Below are 21,260 nucleotides of genomic sequence, written 5' to 3' on the forward strand. Positions count from 1 at the left end.
CTGAATTTGCTTATAGCTGAAGACACACAGCTTTTAGTAGGATGAACATAACTGAAAAATACTTGTCGCTTGCCATTTCAACACACCACCCTGCTCTCATGCCCACATGTCCATCCTTGGCCTGCTGCAATGTTCCAGCGAAGTCCAACACAAACTGGAGGAACAGCACCTCATCTTCCGATTAGGCATTTTACAGCTTTCCAGACTTAACATCGAGTTCAACAACTTAAGACCATGAGCTCTCTCTTCTATCTTCACCCCTTTTTAAAAAAATTATTTTTTGTCCACTTATTTTCATTTTTATTCATTCATTGCTTTATCCCCTTTTTTATCCCTTTATCCCCGTCCACCGCCCCCTCCCCCACCCCCAAAAGGGCCATGTTATTTGTTGTTGATCTTTCACAGATTCATTCTGCTTTCTTACCTTTTTGCCACTATCAGCGCCCCCTTTAGCCCTTACCATTAACACTCCTTTTGTCTTTTTGTCCATCTCTCCTAAGACCCCACCTATCGCTGGCCTTCTGTCCAGCTTCACCTGCTCCATCCCCCTTAAACAGTATAAATTTCATCACATTTCTACTTCTCTTTAGTTCTGAAGGGTAATGGACTCGAAATGTTAACTCTGTTTTTCTCTCCACAGATGCTGTCAGACCTGCTGAGTTTTTCCAGCATTTTCTGTTTTTATTTCAGATCTCCAGCATTTGCAGAATTTTGTTTTTATGAAAAATACCATACCCTGGATGCATCATTTAGCCTGTAAACACACTTGTTCAGCCTCCATAATTTCCCCTCTATATCTCTAGCTTCTTTTGGAGCCTTTAAGGAGACTTTGCTTTGAAATTGCACCCCTTACAAAAATGCTGTTTTGATGCCAATGGATTTACATTCTCATGAGTATGTTGCTAAAATGCTAGGAAAATCCTCAAATTTACTTTTCTTGCTTTTGGGGAGTCTACTCTAACTTCCTGGTTGCCCAGTTGTTTCTCAAATCCCCAAGTTACAAGTCTAGCCTTGGCTTTATACTTATCAGGAGTACTTTCTCCATACTTATCCATCTATGGGACAACACTGGCTGTCCTTCGTCTGGCACCTCCGTGTGAACACCAAACTCTCTCTGCAGGCCCGAGGCCTAGAGCCATTAATTTTTGCAATTTTATATCTTTGCATTTTATTTCTGCTTTGCTCTTGATTTTAAGCCTGTATTGAATATTTAAAGTTACTTTGTAGCCTTGTGTGATTGTACTTTGATTAAGTCAAATAATTAATCATAATAATCAGTAGCAATGTGTTTTCCCAAGACTTTGTTTTCCACACTGTCTATTCACAGCCAGTGTTTGGTCTACATCTCTGTTTCCCTTTCTAAGCTACACTACTAAAATAAAAGTTTTTTTCTAAATTTATCAGAAATCCTTTTTCTTACTGCATTCAATAACCCTTTAACTAAAACCAGGACAATGAATAGCCTTACATGGGCTGGTGAACAATGGTGTAGAATCAGGAGATGGAGTTTGATTGATGGTCATACAACCTGACTGATGGCAGATGGGAGACACCATCAAAATATGCATAGACAACTGGAATATTACAAAGCCTTTCAGTGCCTGAGAGATGAATTGATAAGGATTCATGTTTTTCCAGACTCATGTTTTGAAAAAGTCTGAATAAAGCTTCAAGAGGCTGGAATGAAGCCAGAAACTTGGTTTAAAGGGACACTGCTTCCAGGATTTGCTGTTGCAGCTAGAGTGGAATAGTCAACCACTGGAGACTACGGGAGGAAGGGCTGGGAACGGAGCAACTGACCAAAGTGCCCACCCGTGTAAGGTTATTCAGAGACTTGGTGATGTATGAACCATTGTATGTATAGTATGTAAGTAGAGTTGGTCTTCTTTTCATTTTATATATAAAGTGCTTTCTCCTTTCAATAAAATTATCTTTCTTTCTTATTACTTTATTTTTATAATATCAATTATAATTTTCATGTTATTCTTCTAATTATTATTCAATATAATTGTTGTTTAAACACATTACTTGGCATTGTCACTCATTCCTGTTACGTTCAGTGTACGGCTCCAAACCCAAGTGAGACTCCATAAGGATCACTCTCACCCCCTACATCTCTAGCTCTCAAGTTTTTTGTTTTGCCTCCTTTACCAATTTACCATCTAACTTGTTAGTAGTCACTAGAGCTTCTCTATTGTAGGGGCTCCTACTTCTTGTGTCACTCCTCACCTGTTCTTTGGCCCTTGCTTTAGTTAAACTACATCCCCTACTAGATCTCCTGTCCCTATCTGGACTACTACTATTCGACCTGTCCCTCCTGCGACTAGACCTCCTTTTACAAGTTTGTAGTCTCTTCCTTGGGCTGTGATCGCCAGTAGGCCCACTGTCTGAACTTACATTACATTTCCTGGTTTTCCACATTTTTACTTCCCTCTGTCAATCCATAGGTCTGATATTCTGCCCCTTCTGCCCCTTGTCTTGTACATTCAGTTGTGATAAATGGCCCTATCCTGATCTTCACTATCATTTGGCCTACTCTCACTGAGCTCATTATCTGCCACAATCTGTTGCTCGTACAGGTCCGGCATATATGTGTGCAAAGTGCATGGTGCATCTTCAGTTTCCAAGGTCTGTTCAGGTTCCATCAATGTGTAATCAGTGCCAGTAAGCTGCATGAAATGTACTCTAACAGTCTCATTATCATGTTGTAAGATTATCATTTTGCCATCAGTGCCTATAACTTTTCTTCAGCCTCTCCATTCTTTCTGCCCTTCTTTTTTATACTACACCATGTCCCCAGGCTTAAAGTTAAATTCTGGCGGCCTGATTCGATACCTTAAAGCTCCCCTGATATTTTTCTGAAACCTCCGTCTTAAAAAATGCTCTCCTCCCTGCATGCATGGCATTCAAATATTCTGCAAAAACTTAACTAATGGTAGTCTCCTTCAAAGCTGGTCATTGGTCCCACATTATTGAAGGTATTTTCGGACTCCTGTCACAAACTGGTAGGGGCTGTAGCCCCCAACCATCTGGAGCATGTTATTTCCATGCTCTGCCCATGCTAGAGCAGTTGTCAACTTAAAATTCGGCTGATCAGCTAACATTTTTTGGAGCATTCAGTCAATCACAGCATGATTTCTCTCACATCCCATTGCTAAAAGGACTTTCTGCTGCTGTGTGCATTGTTACAACATTCAAATTTTCACACATACTCCTGAATTCATCATTGGCAAACTCTCCTCCATTGTCCGTTAAGAATTTAGCTGATGTTCCCAGCCCCGTTCCTATCCACCTCTCCATTATTTTATAGGTAACTACTTCTTTGTCTTTATTAAAAATTATTGCTGACAGACTAAACCTAGTCACTACGTCTACAAAATGTAGAAAAACATTTTATTTTCTTTATCCCATACTTTGGGGTCCATCGCTACGGTTTCATTAAAGTCTCTCGCCAATGGAAGACTTGCTACTGGTCGTAATGGCATTCTCCTGTACTTTTTACAAATATCACACTTTTCACTAATATCCTCGACAAGTCTAGTGTATTCCACATGCAGTACCCCTGAATCCTTTAACAGAATCTTCAACTTATAGCCAGAGGGATGCGCAAATTGTCGATGTAGTTTGGTAATAATTTGCTGCTCTTTTAAATCCCTATCTCCAGCTGCCCTTAATATCTCTTCAACACTCTGTCTAGAGATGATAGGCCTTAAAGGAATACAAAAATGTCCCAACTGTGTAAACTGCAAATTTACAGATCTACCAAAAACAATCGCTTTATCATGCTCCAGGTCCAACTTCATTTGGACCTTTTTCATTGAAGGCTTACTTAACAGTAAAAGGTATTTCACTTGATAACATACTAGTACTAATAAAGTTTTACCCCTGCTATTTTACACGGAATTACTATTAATTTTAGTGATTTCAACGTGTTACCATCACCAGACCTGAAACAAGTAGAACTGTCATATTCTTTTACTTTACTTCGGTCTTCCTAACTTAAAGAATCCATGTAACATGTTAGCCAGTCTGCTCCACAAACAGTAGGCGTACACCCACTATCTAGAACTGCACAACTGAGCAAATCTGCAACCAGGATTCTTGTTGCTGGGCTGAAGCTTCTGGTAACCAATACGATTCCTTCTAGATTGGTCGGTATCGTCCTTCTCACCTTCCATACCTTCCATGTCATTGTTGTCTCTCAAAACCCTGTTTTTCATTTTTAGGCAATTCAACGCAAAATGATGCTTAGAGTCACATTTCAAGTACCTCTTAACCACTCTTTGGCTATTCCTGGGGTTCATCCTCCTGCCATAATTGACCAACTTCCACCACCTATTATAGCTCCCAAAATGGTCTCTGACCTCATACTTTTTGTTTGTAATTCTCCTTTCGTACGGACCTTTGGGCCCTATATTCGAAAGGTCTTGAAATGCTGCTAGCATTGTATCCTCCATCTTTGGTGTCACTGCTGAAGAGCCCAGTTGTGCCATAAAAGCAGCCGGAAATGGATGCTTTTCTAGAAATTTTTTTTTTAAGGCTTCAGGCATTTGATCCAAAACCGTATCTCTCTCTTTGAATCTAACTCCAGTCAAAACCAACAGCCTATCCATGTTTGATATTCTAGCACAGTCCAATAATTTAAAGACAAATACGGATTTAGGAATTTCCAAGTGGGCTCACTGCAACTGTGTACATAGTCGGTTTAACTCCATAATGTATTCTTCGATGGAAGAATCGACCATTTTTTAAAATTTATCAAAGTCTGACCAAGCCTCATAGGCATTCAATAAGCCAGTCCGCATTCAATAAGTCATCGTTCTTATAAATTTTATCCATGAATCTCAAGAGAACGTCCGAACCTTCTTCATTGTTCAGTTCCTGAGCATCTAGTTCCGAGAACACTGCAACTAACCTTGCTCCTAGCAGGAAGCGAAAGTGCCAGAGCCATCCCTTGCTTTCTTTTAGTTAGAGACTAGGTCCATACAACTATATTTTTCCTTTGATCATAAGGTTCCGTTTCACAAAACAGTGGTGGAAAATCATATCCTGCCACCCTATACCTGGTTTCAGTCATCTTTCTTCAGAAAGTCTCCAATTATAGCCCTCTCTCAAAAAATAACTCCAGCCTTCTGTCTGGAAATAAATCTTAGTCTCCAATATTCACTTTCAGGCAAACATTCTCTGCGACCAAATGCCAGGGAAATTCCTAAGCCTGGCTGTGAAGACGACTAGGATGCTTTGATAGAGATTGTGTATTGCTTGCCACAGAGCTTACTTCGCCACTCACCCCCACCCCTGCTGCTGGCTGACTGTTCTTTATATACACTTCTGAATATAATTAACTAATCAATACCCTACACCTGTTCATCTTATTACTTTAAACTACTAGATATTTTACATTCATCACAGAAGCTGTTAGATACTGACATTTAGTCAATGTCCATAAAGGTTGTTAAACAGCAATTAGCAGCAGGAACTCTGGCGAATACACCCCCTTCCCTTATAGTTCATGGGTGCTGAGGCCAGTTGTAGCACCTCAACTGAGGTCAGTTCGAAGACCAAAATGGTCTGCATGGCTTGATGTGGCAACTGGACAATGCAGATATGCACTGAACTGTCAGGGGAATGAAGCTGGGGAGGTAAAGAGCCTTTAGGTTAATGCTTTTCATTAAGGATGCATACTAAAACAGATACTTACTTTTGACATGAATGTTGTTTGAAGGACTCGAGTGTTGAGTATGTGTTATGTCTTGATTCTCAACCAGTTTCTTACTCAACACATCATGGAAAAGCATACGAATGACCCGGACACTCCACAAGTACTGCAACTGCTTGGTGACTAGAGGCATTGCTTCGTTCAACCTGAAAATAGGCACAATGAAGGAATCATTGGAGAGATTCTTTAGAATAAAGCTTCTTTAATGATGCATAGAGCAAACTATTAAATACTGGTTTTATTTTGTTGTCTTGAGTTTCAATACATACCTTACTTATTTGTGCTTTAATTTTCGTTATTGGGTGAAAACTGGATTTTAAAAAGCTCAGCTGATCAATGTGAAAAATTCCAACATTGAAGGACGGAACGTTTCCTGATGTTTAGCATTCAAGGCCAACTAGTATATGCCACAATTGGTATATCACAACTGGGGGAACAGACTTTCTGTTGACAACTCTTTCTGGGAAAAAGGCTCAGTGTAAAGCCAATCTTATTATATCTATACAATATTCCTTTAGCCCAACTTCAGAAGTGCATCTCCTACTAAACCAGTGAGAGATTTTCCCTTTTAAACGTTACAATTGTCCTTCTGGCTTTCCCATGGCCAGAATTTTCCCATCGGCGAGAGGGGGGCAGGGCCCACTCGCTGACACATAAAATGACACGCGGTGACGTCAGGGGGAACTCCCGACGTCATCCCGCCCCATTTAAATTTTCAGGTAGGCGGGGGCTCAGCAAAATCAGCTGCGCCTTTAGGTTGGCGGGCAGGCCAGGAGCCCTGGCGAGCATTAGAAAAAGCATGAAACCTCATCCACGGGCGAGATGAGGTTTCATGTAGGTTTTAAAAAATTTAATTAAAGTATTTTTAAAAGTTATGGCCATGTCCCAACTCATGTGACACTGTCACATGAGGGGACATGTCAGGGAATTTTTTTTTCTATTTTTAACGTATTTTAATGCACAGCTGATCTCCCCAAGGCAGCACTTTGCCACAGGGAGATGAGTGCGCTCTTTTGTGCGCATGCACGAAAGAGCACACTCTCAGCTCAGGGAATCGCCCCCCACCCGCACAGGGAGCGCATCGCGCTTCCGTGCAGATGTCATGCTGGGTGGGCCTTAATTGGCCCACCCACGTAAAACGGCGGCATGCCCCCGATCGGAGGCACGCCTCTGCGCGCCCGCTCTTCAACTTTCCCCCCCCAATGGGGGGAAATTTCTGCCCCATGTGAAAGTACCAATTTGAGGACCATTTGTGCACTAGCACTTCCCACATCAACTGCACTTGTGGCATCACAGTTTAAGATGATGGAATTCAGTGCTCACACCCACAGTGATAAATATTGAGGGAAACACTTAAGACTCTTATAACCAGCAAGAAAGGAAGGTTTCATCCATCAACTCTAGGTTGGGTTTACAAACAAATTCTAAAAGTAAAAGGACAATGTCCTAACGCACTGGATTACTAAATTGTCAAAACGGAAAGTGACTTAACATTTCAAGGTGGTCAGGATAGCTACAATTTATTGACAATAAGCAGTTAAGGCTGGGCAAACTTTTTTTTGTATCTTTGGTCAAATGTTGATGTTAAGGTAATAAACATGAGTGCTGGGGAATGGGACATTTTGCCATTACAGTATTTTGCACCCAGTGTCAGCATCAAATCCTCCCAGGTCAGGCAAAGCACAGGTTAGATACAGCGCAAATGACATCACTAAATCACTGTTCCCATCAAAGAGGTTGAGATTAACAGAAGTCAATAAGCAGACAGGAAAAACTAAAGTGAATGAACATAACACGTTAGTTTAACAGACTTTATCGGATTAACTCAAATATCCACTGCTATCACATACCCATAATCAACAGTTTGGGAGAACCAACCAAGTACGGGGTGCCAGTGCGTCAGGTTGGACTTCTTCTGAGATACATATTTCTGGCAATATGAGAGCATGGCAGTCAGCGCACTGACAAAGTGATTTGTTTCCTCCTCCAACACATTCTCAGACAGGTAGGCCAGATAAATTAGATTCCCTGTGTCAGTTGGATAGATATAATTTTGAAAAAAATCAAAGTTAAGAACAACCCGCCACTTTCATCAATATTCAGAGACAATATTCTGCTCTGTAGTCCAAATAAGATGAACTTAAGGTCACCACCCCTCCCAATTTTCCCTTCACATTCCCCGATTGCATTGACTTATACTAGGCTATGGGTCGATAAGCAGCTTTGTAATACTTGGCCAAATTTCCCTTCATGGGTGAATCTAAACAGTGAGCATCAGTGAACCATTCAAGAAAGGGTGACGTCATATGCAAGATTAAACCAATATTCACATGCAGTTTTACTTTCTCCTTCAATGCCCCAGAAATGTCAAGATAAATTGGGTCATCCAACTTTAGCAAGATAAATTAACAGATCAGATAGGAAGATCAAATTTGGATCATTTTATCCACAACCTGCCTTGTAATCACTTCCAATTATCCTTTACATCACTCACAGGGTGCCCAAATGTTATCTTAATTCAGAACAAAGGAAACTGGGGCCTACTCAATAACTAACCCAAAGGCTAATGGGAACCTGGCATGCACAGTGTTTTAAAGAAGCTGCTTATGCAATAGTGAAACAAATCATTAGTTTAACATTGACAAAATAGAAACAACGTTGCAAGCATAACCTTGAATAAGTCGATATTCCTGGAACACTCACCCTGCAGACAAAGCGTATGGCTTCCCTCCAAGCACACACAGATATCACCACATTGCTCGTCTCGACTTAAAAACAGGATGAATTTCCGTAGCAGCTCATGGGAATGGACCATAGCCATACACTGAATAGAAAGGGACAATTCATTCAGATCTGGTGAGAAGCTGAGAGGATCTCTCGTGGAAGGGTTGATGTGCCACAAGAGCACTTGGTTTGAGATAGTCATACTGCACCACATTCAGCTGAGTCAGCCTCAGAAACTGCTGTGATTACAGCAAAAAAAAAGTGATCCCATTGAATTTAAATTCCCAGCTATTGTAAGATGTAATGCAAATGATTACTTGTTCATCATAAGGTAAAATACAAAGGAACTGAGTAGATCAGCAGTTAAAAGACATATGCTAGGGATAACTGCTCTCAAAATGCAAAAATACCTACACTCAATGACATTTCTTCCTGCAAATGAAACAAATAGCCACAGTTTTTTGAAGCCAAACTTCCACTCATTCCAACAGAGGCGGAAAACGTTTTCTAAAAAATGGTTATCAGGAGCAAAAGAGTTTTAAAAAAATGTTCCAAACAAATCTCAGCATTTTAATGCCCAAAGCAATTCAAGAATACTAAAATATTTTGTAGCAGCTTCAGGTGTACTGAAAATATTTCCTAATCCTTCCTTTATTCAATGAATAGCCTGTTTCCTGAACCTGGTGATAACAATGATGCTTCTGCTTGTTTTATGTAGAGTCAGTGTGCCTCTGGGGAGAGAAATTCAGCCTTCTCAGACACCACCAAAAACAAATTACCCAATCATATGTAGATTGTAAGCTGCAGAGTCTGGGGATAATAATGCACCACATTGCAGTGTAGAAAAATTCAGCAATTCGCCAAAAATAAAAAACAGAAAATGCTAGAAACTCAAAACAGGATCATCAGCACCTGTAAAGAGAAACCACTCACATTCAGGTGCCGATCAACCCACTCTGCAGTTCTAGCACCTCTGTTTCTGTTTTTTTTTAATATTAGCCAGGCAGTCTGAAGGGGGGTGGGGATGTGGATGGGGAAGACAAAGACAGGAAACTATTTTAAAGCTGCTTCTGATGGGGAGGAGGATAAGGAGAAGAGGAGGAACCATTTCTAAATGGCTGCCATTCTTTGTACCCCTTAGCGTCCAGTACAACAATGAAATTGATAGAGGTTTGGTGAGAGTATGCTACCCTGTTCCCGTGGAGAAATGGCTAGGAAGAAACGGGAAGTTGAAGGAAGTTTGGCAAATTTGGGGAGGAGGGAGAGTTGCAAACAAAAAGTATGCTTTAAAAAAAGGAGTGGAAAGGTACCTATACAAATAGATATTAAGTTGCATGCAGTTTTCCTTGTGACACTTCTTTACCTCAGGTACTATCGTAGAGAGATGTGTCACCAGTGCTGGGACTGACATGATGTGCAGCAGAAAGGAACGGAGTAGGTTGTCTGAGAAATGGGCAGCAATCACTGGGCTGGAGAAAAGAATGTAAACTATTAGTGTGCCGAAAGAGCTAACAACTGGTGCTTTTTAAAAAAAAACACATGCGAGTATGAATGGAACAAACTAATGGTATTGCACATGGAAGGCACAGCACAGAAACAGATCATTTAGCACAACTAATCTCTGCTAATGTTATCCTCTACATGACTCTCCTCCAAGGCCTTGTTATCCAACTCTATTGGCATAATCCTCCTATTCTTTTCTCCCTCATGTACGTCGTTTAACCAACTTACAAAAGTTCATATTTTTACAACTTGAATTTATATAACGCCTTTAATAAAATGTCAAGGTGCTTCACAGAGGCATTACAAAACAAAATGGGCTGGATTTAATGGGGGCAACAGAGGTGTCACCCACTGGCTGGAGAGCTGGTGGAAGCCTCAGTCTCTTTTAGGGAAGACCCGCAAAATGAACTGGACAAAGACCCGGGCGGGGAAGTCCCTCCTGCCGAGAGCTGCAGGCCAATCAGGGGCCTCCAGCTCTGCTGAATGCCAGCACCACCGGGCAGGCGGTGGTTGCTGCCAGCAAAACACACACCCGAGACCTAGTATCATCACTGGATCACAGGCCACAGGCGAGTGTTGGCAGCAGGTGGGCGGAGCGGTGGCTCTCCGTCCTTCCTGATGCCAGGTCCTTTGATCAGGCACTGAGTGCCTTTGAACAGTGGATCCCCCTGGGAGCCGGCAAGTGACCCCGCACCGGTTTGCTTGCTGTGCTCTCGCATGTTGAGCTCACATGCTACTGGGGTAATTCCATTAAGTGTCCACTCAAGGACCTCAATTGGCAGCAGGGTGGGAAGGCCATTCATGGGCTTTCCCATAAATGACTTAATCGGGGTAGAGGTGGGAAGGCAGTGGGGTCCCCGCCTGCCACCAGCCTCCATGGGGGAGGGCATTAAGTTCCCTCCAATATGACACCAAGGCACAGAAGGAGATATCAGGGCAGATGACTAAAAGCTTGCAAAGAGGTAGATTTTAAGGAGTGTCTTAAAGGAGAAAAGTAAGATAAGCAAGGCAGAGAGTGGGGAGGCTTAGGGAGGGAATTCCAGAGCTTAGGGCCTAGACAGCTCAAGGCACGGCCATAAAGGGCAGAGCTATTAAAATCAGGGATGCTCAAGAGGTCAGAATTAGAGGATCGCAGATATCTCAGAGGGTTGTGGGGCTGGAAGAGATTGGAGAAAGGGAGAGCCAGGTTCTGGAGGGATTTGAAAACAAGGATTTGAATTTTAAAATAGAGGTGTTGCTTAACCGGGAACCAGTATAGGGTCAGTGAGCACAGCGTGAAGGTGAATGGGATTTTAACATTAAAGTGGTTACTTGATAGCTGGAAGCAGTCAGCCAGATGCAATAGGCACATTATCCAGATAAAAAATTCTCACCATCTAAAAGTGCACAGCTCTGTAAATAAAGTGACTTCGGTTACACAGACAAGCTATGGAAGTAGAATTTTCGTTATTGGTTTGAAAGTAAAAGACATTATTTTTGAAGGGCAGCCGCTGTTGTTATGTAGGTAAACAAGGCAGATTCTAGCATCTGCAGTATTTTGTTTAATAGAAATCAACAACCAGTGAATCTAGTTTTGATGCTTTTTTTTGCAGGACAGTGGGAGAACTCATCCCAAAATAGTGCAGTGGGATCTTTTATATCTACTGGAACAAGAGGACAGGTCCTCGATATCATTCAATAATCAGCCCACTCAGCAATGGCTGAGTGTCAGCTTAAAATATGTGCCCAAGTATTAGCTCCGAAATTAATTTGTTATCGGAAAGAGGATTTAATATTGTTGTTTACAGGAAAATTTGTTGTTGTCCAGAAAAATGCAATTTTTTAGAAAATTGATTTCTGGGTTAGGGTTAGCTCTCTGTTAGACAAGAGAGAAAATAGCTGGAGTGTACCCGAACTGTAATAGTTACTTTGAGACCAGCAGCTCAGACACTATCCAGCAACTGCATTTGGATTTGACCTAAAACAATGTTACTCAAACTTTTTATTAACCCCCACAATCCAGATCATTGGGCTGTAAAAGCTTAACTCAGCTGGTATGATTATTGACCAGGAGTCAAAGGACTGAGATCAAGCAACATTCTGGCACACAATCTCCAGGATTCAGACAGTGATGTCCTTCATATATTAAGCCAAAGCCCTGTCAGTATTTGAAGAACAGCAGGGATTTCTATGTCTTAACCAACATTACTTCCTCAATCACCACCAAAAACAAATTTATGATCATTCATTTCATTACTATTTTTCAGGTTGTGCTGTGTGCAAGATAGTCACTGTATTTGCCTGTAGTCATTCCATTTTGGATGTGATTCACCGTATGAAAATTGCTGTCCAGTGTTCCTAAGGTGTACGAAATGAGAGGTTTTCTTTTCAAATGTCTTGCTCTAAGTTTACGATCAGAAGCGGTGTAATAATTTACATCAGAATGATGGGATTTTGGGTTTACACCAGTGGTTCCTTGGAAGGCGAAGTCTCAATGATTTTCACTGGGAGCAGTTGCCAAATGCAGGGCAGGCATAGGAAGGTAAAGGAAAATAATAAATTTTAATATAACTCTTTACTTGCTAGATGGAAGATGAGTTAGCCCTGCCTCCTAAAAGCATTCCCTTGCCTTCTTTTACTGAGAACAAGAAAAGGTGAGGAAACAACAATCAATGTTGATTTGTTCTGCATTCTAAAGCTGGGCAGGTCACAAATAGAGATCCAGAGGTACACCAAACTGCAGTTCTGCCTAAGGTAACAGGTAAAGAGGAGGTGGGCTGCAAATGGCCATCAACTGCATTAAAGGTACCTATGACAATGGAAGAATATGTGCCAAACCTACAGTGGTTGATTAAGAATTTGCTTTTGCATTGTTCATGTAGCCCATCTGATAGATTATGATGCTTCATCTACAAACGTTATTATTCTGTTACCACAGAAAGCTTAACTGGCATCTTTAAGGAGAGCTTAAGGCAAGATGCACCAGGAATGAAGTTTGACCCAGAAGTTCCCTTACCGTAATGCAAGGGTGAAAATGGCCGTTAAAGTGCCTTTGGACAAAGATGGTTTGGATCTTGCCAGTCCATTTGTTAACAATATCTGGAGATAAAGAAACTTATTTTCCATCACCAATGAACAAAAAAATGGATGCAAGTAAAAATTCTGTATACTACATCTTACTGTCACACACAATGAAATCAGCTTTAACCCCTATGCATGCCTGTGCTAACTTCAGTCCAAGCTGCTGTATTATGATAAACTGCCAATTTTAGCTGGTTAAACACAAACAGCACATTGGTCTTTAAATATTGTCGCTAACAATAAGAGCCCATATTGTCTCACATTAGGGAAATGATGTACCCCTGTGGGATAAGTGTGCATGCCATGCAGCAGCTTGCCAAGGCTCCTTTAACAGCACCTTCCAAACCCACAATCTCTACTACAAGGACTGCAGGTGCATACCCATCACCTGCGTGTTCCTCTTCAAGTTGCACAACATGCTGACTTTGGAAATATATCATCATGCCAGCATCACTGGGTCAAAATCCTGAAACTCCCTTCTTAATAGCACTGTGGATGTACCTACAGGCTGCAGCGGTTCGAGAGGACAGCTCATCACCACCTTCTCGAAAACAGTTAGGGATGGGGAATAAATGCTGGGCTAGCCTGCAACACCCACATCCCATGAGCAAAAAAAAAGTTGGAAACTCCACCAGTGAGGATTTCTCAGTCATTTTGTTTGGGGGCCCTCTAACCTGATGACAGGGTTTTCATTCCTATCAGACATCCAGCTAACAAGATATACAAAAAAGATCAATCTCAACTCAAATGTTCGCTGAAAGTAACTACCACAATAGGCTGATTTTTAAACACTAGATTTACTGAATTTAAACAGCATTTTTGAACAAACCTGTAGCACAGTGTAATATCCCTTTTGATTGAGATGTCCCATGATGTTGGCACAGATGTGGTTCATGGCAGGTCTCAGAACTTCTCCTGTCATTGAGAAAAATCAATGGTGTTGGCAACGTGAGATGAACAAGTTCACTGAATCTCTATGCTGCTCTGAAATGTGGCGGTTAACAACATTTTCAGGTATTAAAAATTACTATTTCCTAGATGTCGTCCATGTACATAAATTGAAAAATTGAATTTGTTTAGATATAAAATTAATCAGTGAATTTACTGCACTCAGCAGAATGTTCAGTCTCAACTCTATTTGTGCTGAACTAGCTGAAGTGGCGGTCGGAACTATAAAATGTCTGCCCGATGCTTTGGAATAGAGGACCAGAGGTGAAAAATCAGCCAGGGTTCTCACTTTTGAACTCTCTCTCTCGGAGCCTCTGCTGGAAATGCACGTGTGGCCATCAGATGAGGATAGTATTGGACTCAGCTTCGAAGCCCCTGCAATTGAAAAGCCTGCTGACACTCCCCTTCAAAGAATTAGCCACTTCAATAAGGCACCAGAGGATATCCGACATATAGGAAACTTTACTGCAGCACACGCCAGTTGTTTCAGGGAGTGGGGGGGGAGGAAGAAAATTAAATGACATCAAAAAATGTTTAGGTGGGATCATGGTAATATTTTCCATTCATAGTTATAATGATTCTCATTACGTCAAACTGAAATAGATGATGTGATACTGATCTACTCTTTACCCTGCTTTTATAATTGGTGGAAACTTAATTTGCGATTTCTACACAGTTAAGTTCTTGATTTCATTTATGTTAATAGGGGAGAACATTTAGTGAAAAACAAGCAATTCCTCAGCGAAGACAGAGGAAGAAGAAAAAAAATGAACATCCGATCACTTGGACTGTTGAGTTACACAGGGACACAGGCAAAAGTTTGGAAGCCAGATATGTGTTCAGATGCACAGAAAGAAGAAGGAGAGAAATACCAAATCTACAGAAAGAAAAAAAAAATAGGCGGGAACTAATTGCCTGCACCTCAAAAGTCCAAAGCAAAGAATACAGCAGAATAAAAATTTCTAGTTATTAGTGAATTAATGCAGGAATAGACACCATAGAGGTTGTTTTTGCCACTGACCTTTCCCTCTCAGTATTTTCCATGTTGAGGTGTCTGTGAATGTGACCAGCATGGTGAGATACAATGTGATGAACTTACAGTCCTGCAGAATATCAGGCTGCAAGAAAAAAAACTTCAAATATTTCCATCTGTTATATAAATCCTTACCTTAAATAAGCAACATGACTTTGAGCCACCCCATATTCTACCAAATTCCAGGAAGCAGCTCCTCTGCTGCATTCATAAAAAATTAACACGAATCTTAATTTAGCTGACATTTTAATTTATTTTAGTTGTAAAATAACTGCATTGCAGAAGTAGCATATCACACACCAGTGGCTTAACTGTAATTTTTTTCCTGAACCTAGGTTAGTAATGTGAAGTTCAGTGAGAACATGAGTGGCATTTAAATGACAGGAACATCTGGTTCAGTTCAGAGAGATCGCCATAAAAAGAAAAAGTTGGAAAATTGCCCTTACTAAATACTCTGGTCAACTGAAATCCTATGGGTTACACTTAGGCAGTAACTATTTTTTGAAAGAGCAACTAATTTCTTTTTTTCTCTTTTTTTGGCTGACACACACACGATGGGCTGAAATGCCCCAGTCTGTGCCATAACTTTTCTATGGTCCTAAAGGGTAATTTAGCAGTTTTGACTGCAGACCCCTCCTCTCCACACACAGTTGGAACTTTACAAAGGTTTCAATTTACCTTAAGTAGCTTCAGAAACTCACAGCAGAGCCAGAGTAGGTCTTTAACTTGTTTGATCCATGACAGGGTGAGATCTTTGGAGAGTGCCATTGACACATAGCAGACCTGTGAATAGCCATTAATTTAAAAATATATATATATCTTAAATGGCAACAAAAATCAAATTAGTAATCCTGTTCCAAAATAAAAAAAGGCCATGCTGATGGGAGAACAACATGAGCCCATCATACTTTTAAAAGAACCAGCATATTAAAAATCATAAAAATGCACAAGTTATCTGCACTGTACAGATCTTGCTCAACATTCATGTTAATGGAATTACAGTAAAGTGCAACGGTGATTATATTAAATTTTCATATGTCCACGTCCTGTGAAAACATCTAGTGGTACAAATACAGATTTTGCCCTTCCCGAATTGCAATATGCCTGGAGAGAGTATTTATGCTGTGTAGCACTGGAGTGAAGTAGGGATGGATTACAGACCTGTCATTAGCACAGGTAGGAGCAATCAAGTTTATTTTTCCCTGTAGTTTACTAATACAATATGGTAAATAAATTGAGACAAGACTGATGACAAAGGCCACTGGTTCTCAGTTTTCATGGACAAGTTGATGGCATTACAGAATAAAATCCCCAAAAACACCATGGAATGTCATGTGACTAGGAATTGAATGTGACCTTGCTTATCTATATGGTTGAATTCCACATTGGGCAGAACATTTATCAACTAAACCATTACAGGTGCATAGAAATGGGAAATATATAACACATTTGAAATCCAATACTATTACATACAAACCTTGGGCTCATTCTCTACTTCCATGCTATTAAGGATACAGCGGCACAGCTTCTGAAGTCTCTGGAAAGATAGAACAACTCATTAATTAATGAACCTATGCAGATCTAGAGAGGAGGGATAGGATTTGCACACAATTTTGAGCCCTGATGGACAAATTGCGTTTCCAATTTCCACAACTGAAATTATTGATCTCCTATCCAGTAACTTTGGAATGCCTATGCCACAGTTTTGGCAAAATCTCTACTCAGTCTCTAATGGCTTGTTGGCACAAGATGTCAAATAGAAGTTAGTTTTGATGCTCACTGAATATTGTAAAGGAGGCATTCTCTCAGTCTTAACAACAGCAAGTTAACTTATGGCATTGATGGCTGTGGGATGTGGTCACAAGCCTGTCCTCTTAACTTGGTGATGGTGAAGGATGGCCTGGCCAGGACCAAGAATTCAGCAACTAGGGGAACAATGGAGTCACATTTGCTGATTATCAATTCATACAGCACCAACATGCTGGCCTAGCGGAACTCTACACCACTTAAGAATTCTACATATGTGATCTCACGATGCATTAGTTCCCAGAGATGCAAGTTTTATGAGAATTTTGCACTTGTGGGATGTTGATTCTGGGGAATGGAAAAATTTCAGATACTTGGTGTCAGCAGCAAGGATGGTCTGACTGGTTGGGACTTAAATAGAAGGGCAAAATTCTTTCTTCTCTGCCCTACCTTCAATCACAAAACCGCAATCCCTACAGCACCAGTGTGACGCTTTTCCTATTCCCCACACCAGCCATCCTTTGTCCTTGGAGTGATATTGTCAATCCAGTTTAAACATGGGTCTGAGAGTCCTTTGCTTCACTTTTACCACTCCTTAGGGTAACTTTAAATGAAATACTAGAAATGGATGGTGGATTACACATGAATGCAAGAAATCTGACCATCCCCACCCCAACAACCAGATTAATTTACAACTTTAATTACTTACTCCAGTCAATGTAAATTTTCTAAAAGAATCAACATCAGTCAAAGTATCATAAACTAGTGAATTTTCCCTCCCCACTCAAGGCCACAGAATTAACCCCAGCCTCCACACTTACCTCTTTATCTTCTTTCATGTGATACACAAAGAGTAACTTTCTTGTGATTTTAAATATAGCAAGTGCGCTTCTTTTTGATGAATTTGCTTCATTGATGTCAAAAAAATCATCAACTTCCATCCTATAATAAATGCAAAATCACCTAATTAATCAATCAAGTGTACTCTTTATGAAAATATCAAAGCGGCTCTCAAAAAGGTGACACTTAGGGGCTTTGTTTTAAGAAGCCTAGGTGAAGAGTCAAGGCCTATAGAGCTAAACATTGACGAGGTTTGAGATTGAATAAAAAAGGAGAAATAAGATGAATTATCTAAATACAAGATAATGGTTAAATTAAAAAAGGGAAAATATTAAAAGAGCATGGCAATGAGTTTAAGACACTGAAACATCCTTGCTGGACTAAGCAGCATCTACGAAAGGTGGTCGTGCTATGATTCCACATGGTCCTTGAAGACCTATCATTCAAGATATCCAGGTTGAGAGGCAGACATAACCACAGGGTCCTCTTCAAAAGCTTACTGTTTTACTGTCCATTTCCCCTGATGATTTTCATATTTTTAGTCCAAGCAGCATGGGAACAACATAGCCAAGCTGTTTTTACCTAACGCCCACACATACACTCATCAGCAAGGATTACTTGATAGTAGATTGGGAACCATGCCCAATTCTCTCGGCCCCGTGGTACCAGTGGGGCCAATAATAGCCATCCCAGTCGAGGTCAGCAAATACAGGGATCAAACGTGAAATCTTCTGGTCTGTACGGATTGTGCTACATTGGACAATGCTTTTACTTATACAGCTATCAAAGCAGCAGTCATGATTAGAACATTTATAGAGATGAAAATTGTAATTTAAAAACATTAAATGCAAGTTCTAAATAAATAAATTCCCCATATGTCTAACTCATTGCTCCCAACGGTGAGGAAATTGATTTTAATTGAACCAGACAAAACCATTAGTTTCTTTTTAATTTGTTCACAGTATGCTAGCTAGGCCAGCATTTATTGGCCAACCCTAATTGCCCTTAAGGAGGTGGTGGTGAGTCGCCTTCTTGAACTGCTACAGTCCATGTGATGCAGGTACATCCACAGCTTGGGTGTTCCAGGGTTTTGACCCTGAAATAGTGAAGGAACAATTATATCGTTCCAAGTCAGGATGGAGGGGTACTTGCAGGTGGTGGTGCTTCCATGCATCTACTGCGCTTGTTCTTCTAGGTTTGGAAGGTGCTGTCAAAGGAGCTTTGGTGAATTGCTGCAGCATATCTTATAGATAGTATACACTACTGCCACTGTGCATTGATGGTGGAAGTAGTAAATATTTAAGGTGATGGATGGGGTGCTAATCAAGCAGGTTGCTTTGTCCTGGATAGTATTGGACTTCGCGTGAAGTTGGAGCTGCACTGATCCAGGGAAGTAGAGTGTATTCCACTCTTGCCTTGTGCCTTGTAGATGGTCGACAAGCTCAGGAGGCGAGTTACTTACCGCAGAATTCCTAGCCTCAGACCTGCTCATGTAGCCACAGTATTTATATGGCTAGTGCAGTTCAACTTCTGGTCAATGGCAACCCCCAGGATGTTGATAGTGGGGGATTCAGCAATGGTAATGGTATTGAATGTCAAAAGGTAGATGGTTAGATTCTCTTGTTGGAGATGATCACTATCCAGCACTTGTGTGGCGTGAATGTTACTTACCACTTGTCAGCCCAAGGCTGGATATTGTCCAGGTCTTGTTACATTTGGACATGGACTGCTTTCAGTACCTGAGGAGTCACGAATGGTGCTGAATATTGTGCAATCATCAGCGAACATCCCCGCTTCTGATTTTATGATGGAGGGAAGGTCATTTATGGAGCAGCTGAAGATGGTTGGACCTAGGTCACTGCCCTGGAGGAACTCTTGTAGTAAAGTCCAGGGACTGAGATGACTGACCTCCAACAACAACCATTTTCCTTTCTGATAGTATGACTCCAACCAGTGGAATGCTGCCTCGATGTCAAGGACAGTCAACTCTGGAGCTCAGCTCTTCCGTCCATGTTTATACCATGGCTATAATGAGATCAGGAGCTGAGTGGCCCTGGTGAAACCCAAACAAAGCACCAGTGAGCAGGTTATTGCTGAGTGAGTGCCGCCTGATCGCACTGACAATGACCCCTTCCATCACTTTGCTGATGGTCGAGAGTACACTGATTGGGTGGTAATTGGCCTGTGTTGGATTTGTCCTGCTTTTTGTGGACAGTACATACCTGGGCAATTTTCCACATTATCAGGCATATACCAGTGTTGTGATTGTACTTGAAGAGCTTGGCTTGGGGTGCGGCTAGTTCTGGAGCACAAGTCTTGAGTACTATTGCCAGAAAGTTGTCAGGGCCAACAGCTTTTGCAGTATCCAGTACCTTCAGCCACTTCTTGATATAATGTGGAGTGAATCAAACTGGCTGAAGACTAGCATCTGTGATGTTGGGGACTTCAGGAGGAAACCAAGATGGATTATCCACTCTGCACTTCCGGCTGAAGATGTTGCAACAGCTTCAGCCCCGTCAGCTCCCCCGTCATTGAGGAAGTAGCTATTTGTGGATCCACTTCCTCCATTAGTTGTTTAATTGTCCACCAACATTCACAACTGGATGTGGCAGGACTGCAGAGCTTAGATCTGGTCCGTTGGTTGTGGGATCTCTTAGCTCTGTCTATCCCATGTTGCTTCCACTGTTTGACATTCCAGTAGGCCTGTGTTGTAGATTCACCAGGTTGACCTCATTTTTAGGTATGACTAGTGCTGCTCTTGGCATGCCCTCCTGCACTCTTCATTGAACCAGGCTTAATGGTAATGGGGATATGCCGGGCCACGAGGTTACAGATTGCGGTTGAATACACTTCTGCTGCTGCTGGCCCAGTGTCTCTTGAATGTTCAGTTTTGAGTTGCTAGATCTGTTCAAAATCTATCCCATTTGGCACAGCGATAGTTCCATGTAACACGATGGAGGGTATCCACAATGTGAAGATGGGACTTTGTCTCCACAAGAACTGTGCGGTGGTCACTCCTACCAATGCTGTCGCAGACAGATGCATCCGCAACAGGTAAATTGGTGAGGACGAGATAAAGTAGGTTTTTCTCTCTTGTTGGTTCCCTCGCTACCTGCCAAAAGCCTGGTCTAGCAGCTACGTCCTTTAGGACCTGGCCAACTCGGATCAGTAGTGGTGCTACTGAACCACTCCTGGTGATGGACATTAAGTCCCCCACTCAGAGTATATTCTGCGCCCTTGCCTTCCTCAGCGCTTCTTCCAATTAGTGTTCAACATGGAGGAGTATTAATTCATCAGCTGAGGGGCGAGGGGGGCAGTAGGTTGTAATCAGTATGAGGTTTCCTTGCCCATGTATGACTTGGTGGCATGAGACTTCATGAGGTCTAGAGTCAACGCTGAGGACTCCCAGGGCAACTCCCACCCGACCGCAAACCACTATGCCACCACCTCTGGTGGGTCCATCCTGCTGGTGGGAGAGGACATGCCCAGGGATGATGATGGTGGTAAAAGCAAAATACTGCGGATGCTGGAAATCGGAAACAAAAATAGGAAATGCTGGAAAAACTCAGCAGGTCTGGCAGCATCGGTGGAGAAGAAAAGAGTTGACGTTTCGAGTCCTCATGACCCTTCGGCAGAACTGAAGTATAGTTAGGAGAGAGGTGAAATATAAGCTGGTCTAAGGTGGTG

General features: G+C 41.5%; 1 protein-coding gene across 3 annotated transcripts in view; it reads right to left on the minus strand.

Moving 5' to 3' along the window:
- The window catches only part of ube3b (ubiquitin protein ligase E3B), a 55,442-nt gene that overhangs the window by 29,838 nt on the left and 4,344 nt on the right, over positions 1-21,260 (minus strand). For 2 of the 3 annotated variants that reach the window (XM_078554430.1, XM_078554429.1), the window contains exons 4-13: positions 17,555-17,675; positions 16,465-16,524; positions 15,666-15,770; positions 14,976-15,072; positions 13,836-13,921; positions 12,942-13,024; positions 9,807-9,912; positions 8,423-8,543; positions 7,570-7,747; positions 5,702-5,865 (exon numbers count right to left, since the gene is read on the minus strand). In XM_078554430.1, the coding sequence (XP_078410556.1) occupies positions 5,702-5,865; positions 7,570-7,747; positions 8,423-8,543; positions 9,807-9,912; positions 12,942-13,024; positions 13,836-13,921; positions 14,976-15,072; positions 15,666-15,770; positions 16,465-16,524; positions 17,555-17,675 (1,121 nt within the window). Of the gene's footprint in view, positions 1-5,701; positions 5,866-7,569; positions 7,748-8,422; positions 8,544-9,806; positions 9,913-12,941; positions 13,025-13,835; positions 13,922-14,975; positions 15,073-15,665; positions 15,771-16,464; positions 16,525-17,554; positions 17,676-21,260 lie in introns of those variants that run through there. The other variant, XM_078554431.1, reaches the window with a different exon arrangement.

This window comes from Cetorhinus maximus, chromosome 12 (assembly GCF_964194155.1).
Source record: "Cetorhinus maximus chromosome 12, sCetMax3.hap1.1, whole genome shotgun sequence".
In the NCBI taxonomy this organism is placed as follows: domain Eukaryota; kingdom Metazoa; phylum Chordata; class Chondrichthyes; order Lamniformes; family Cetorhinidae; genus Cetorhinus; species Cetorhinus maximus.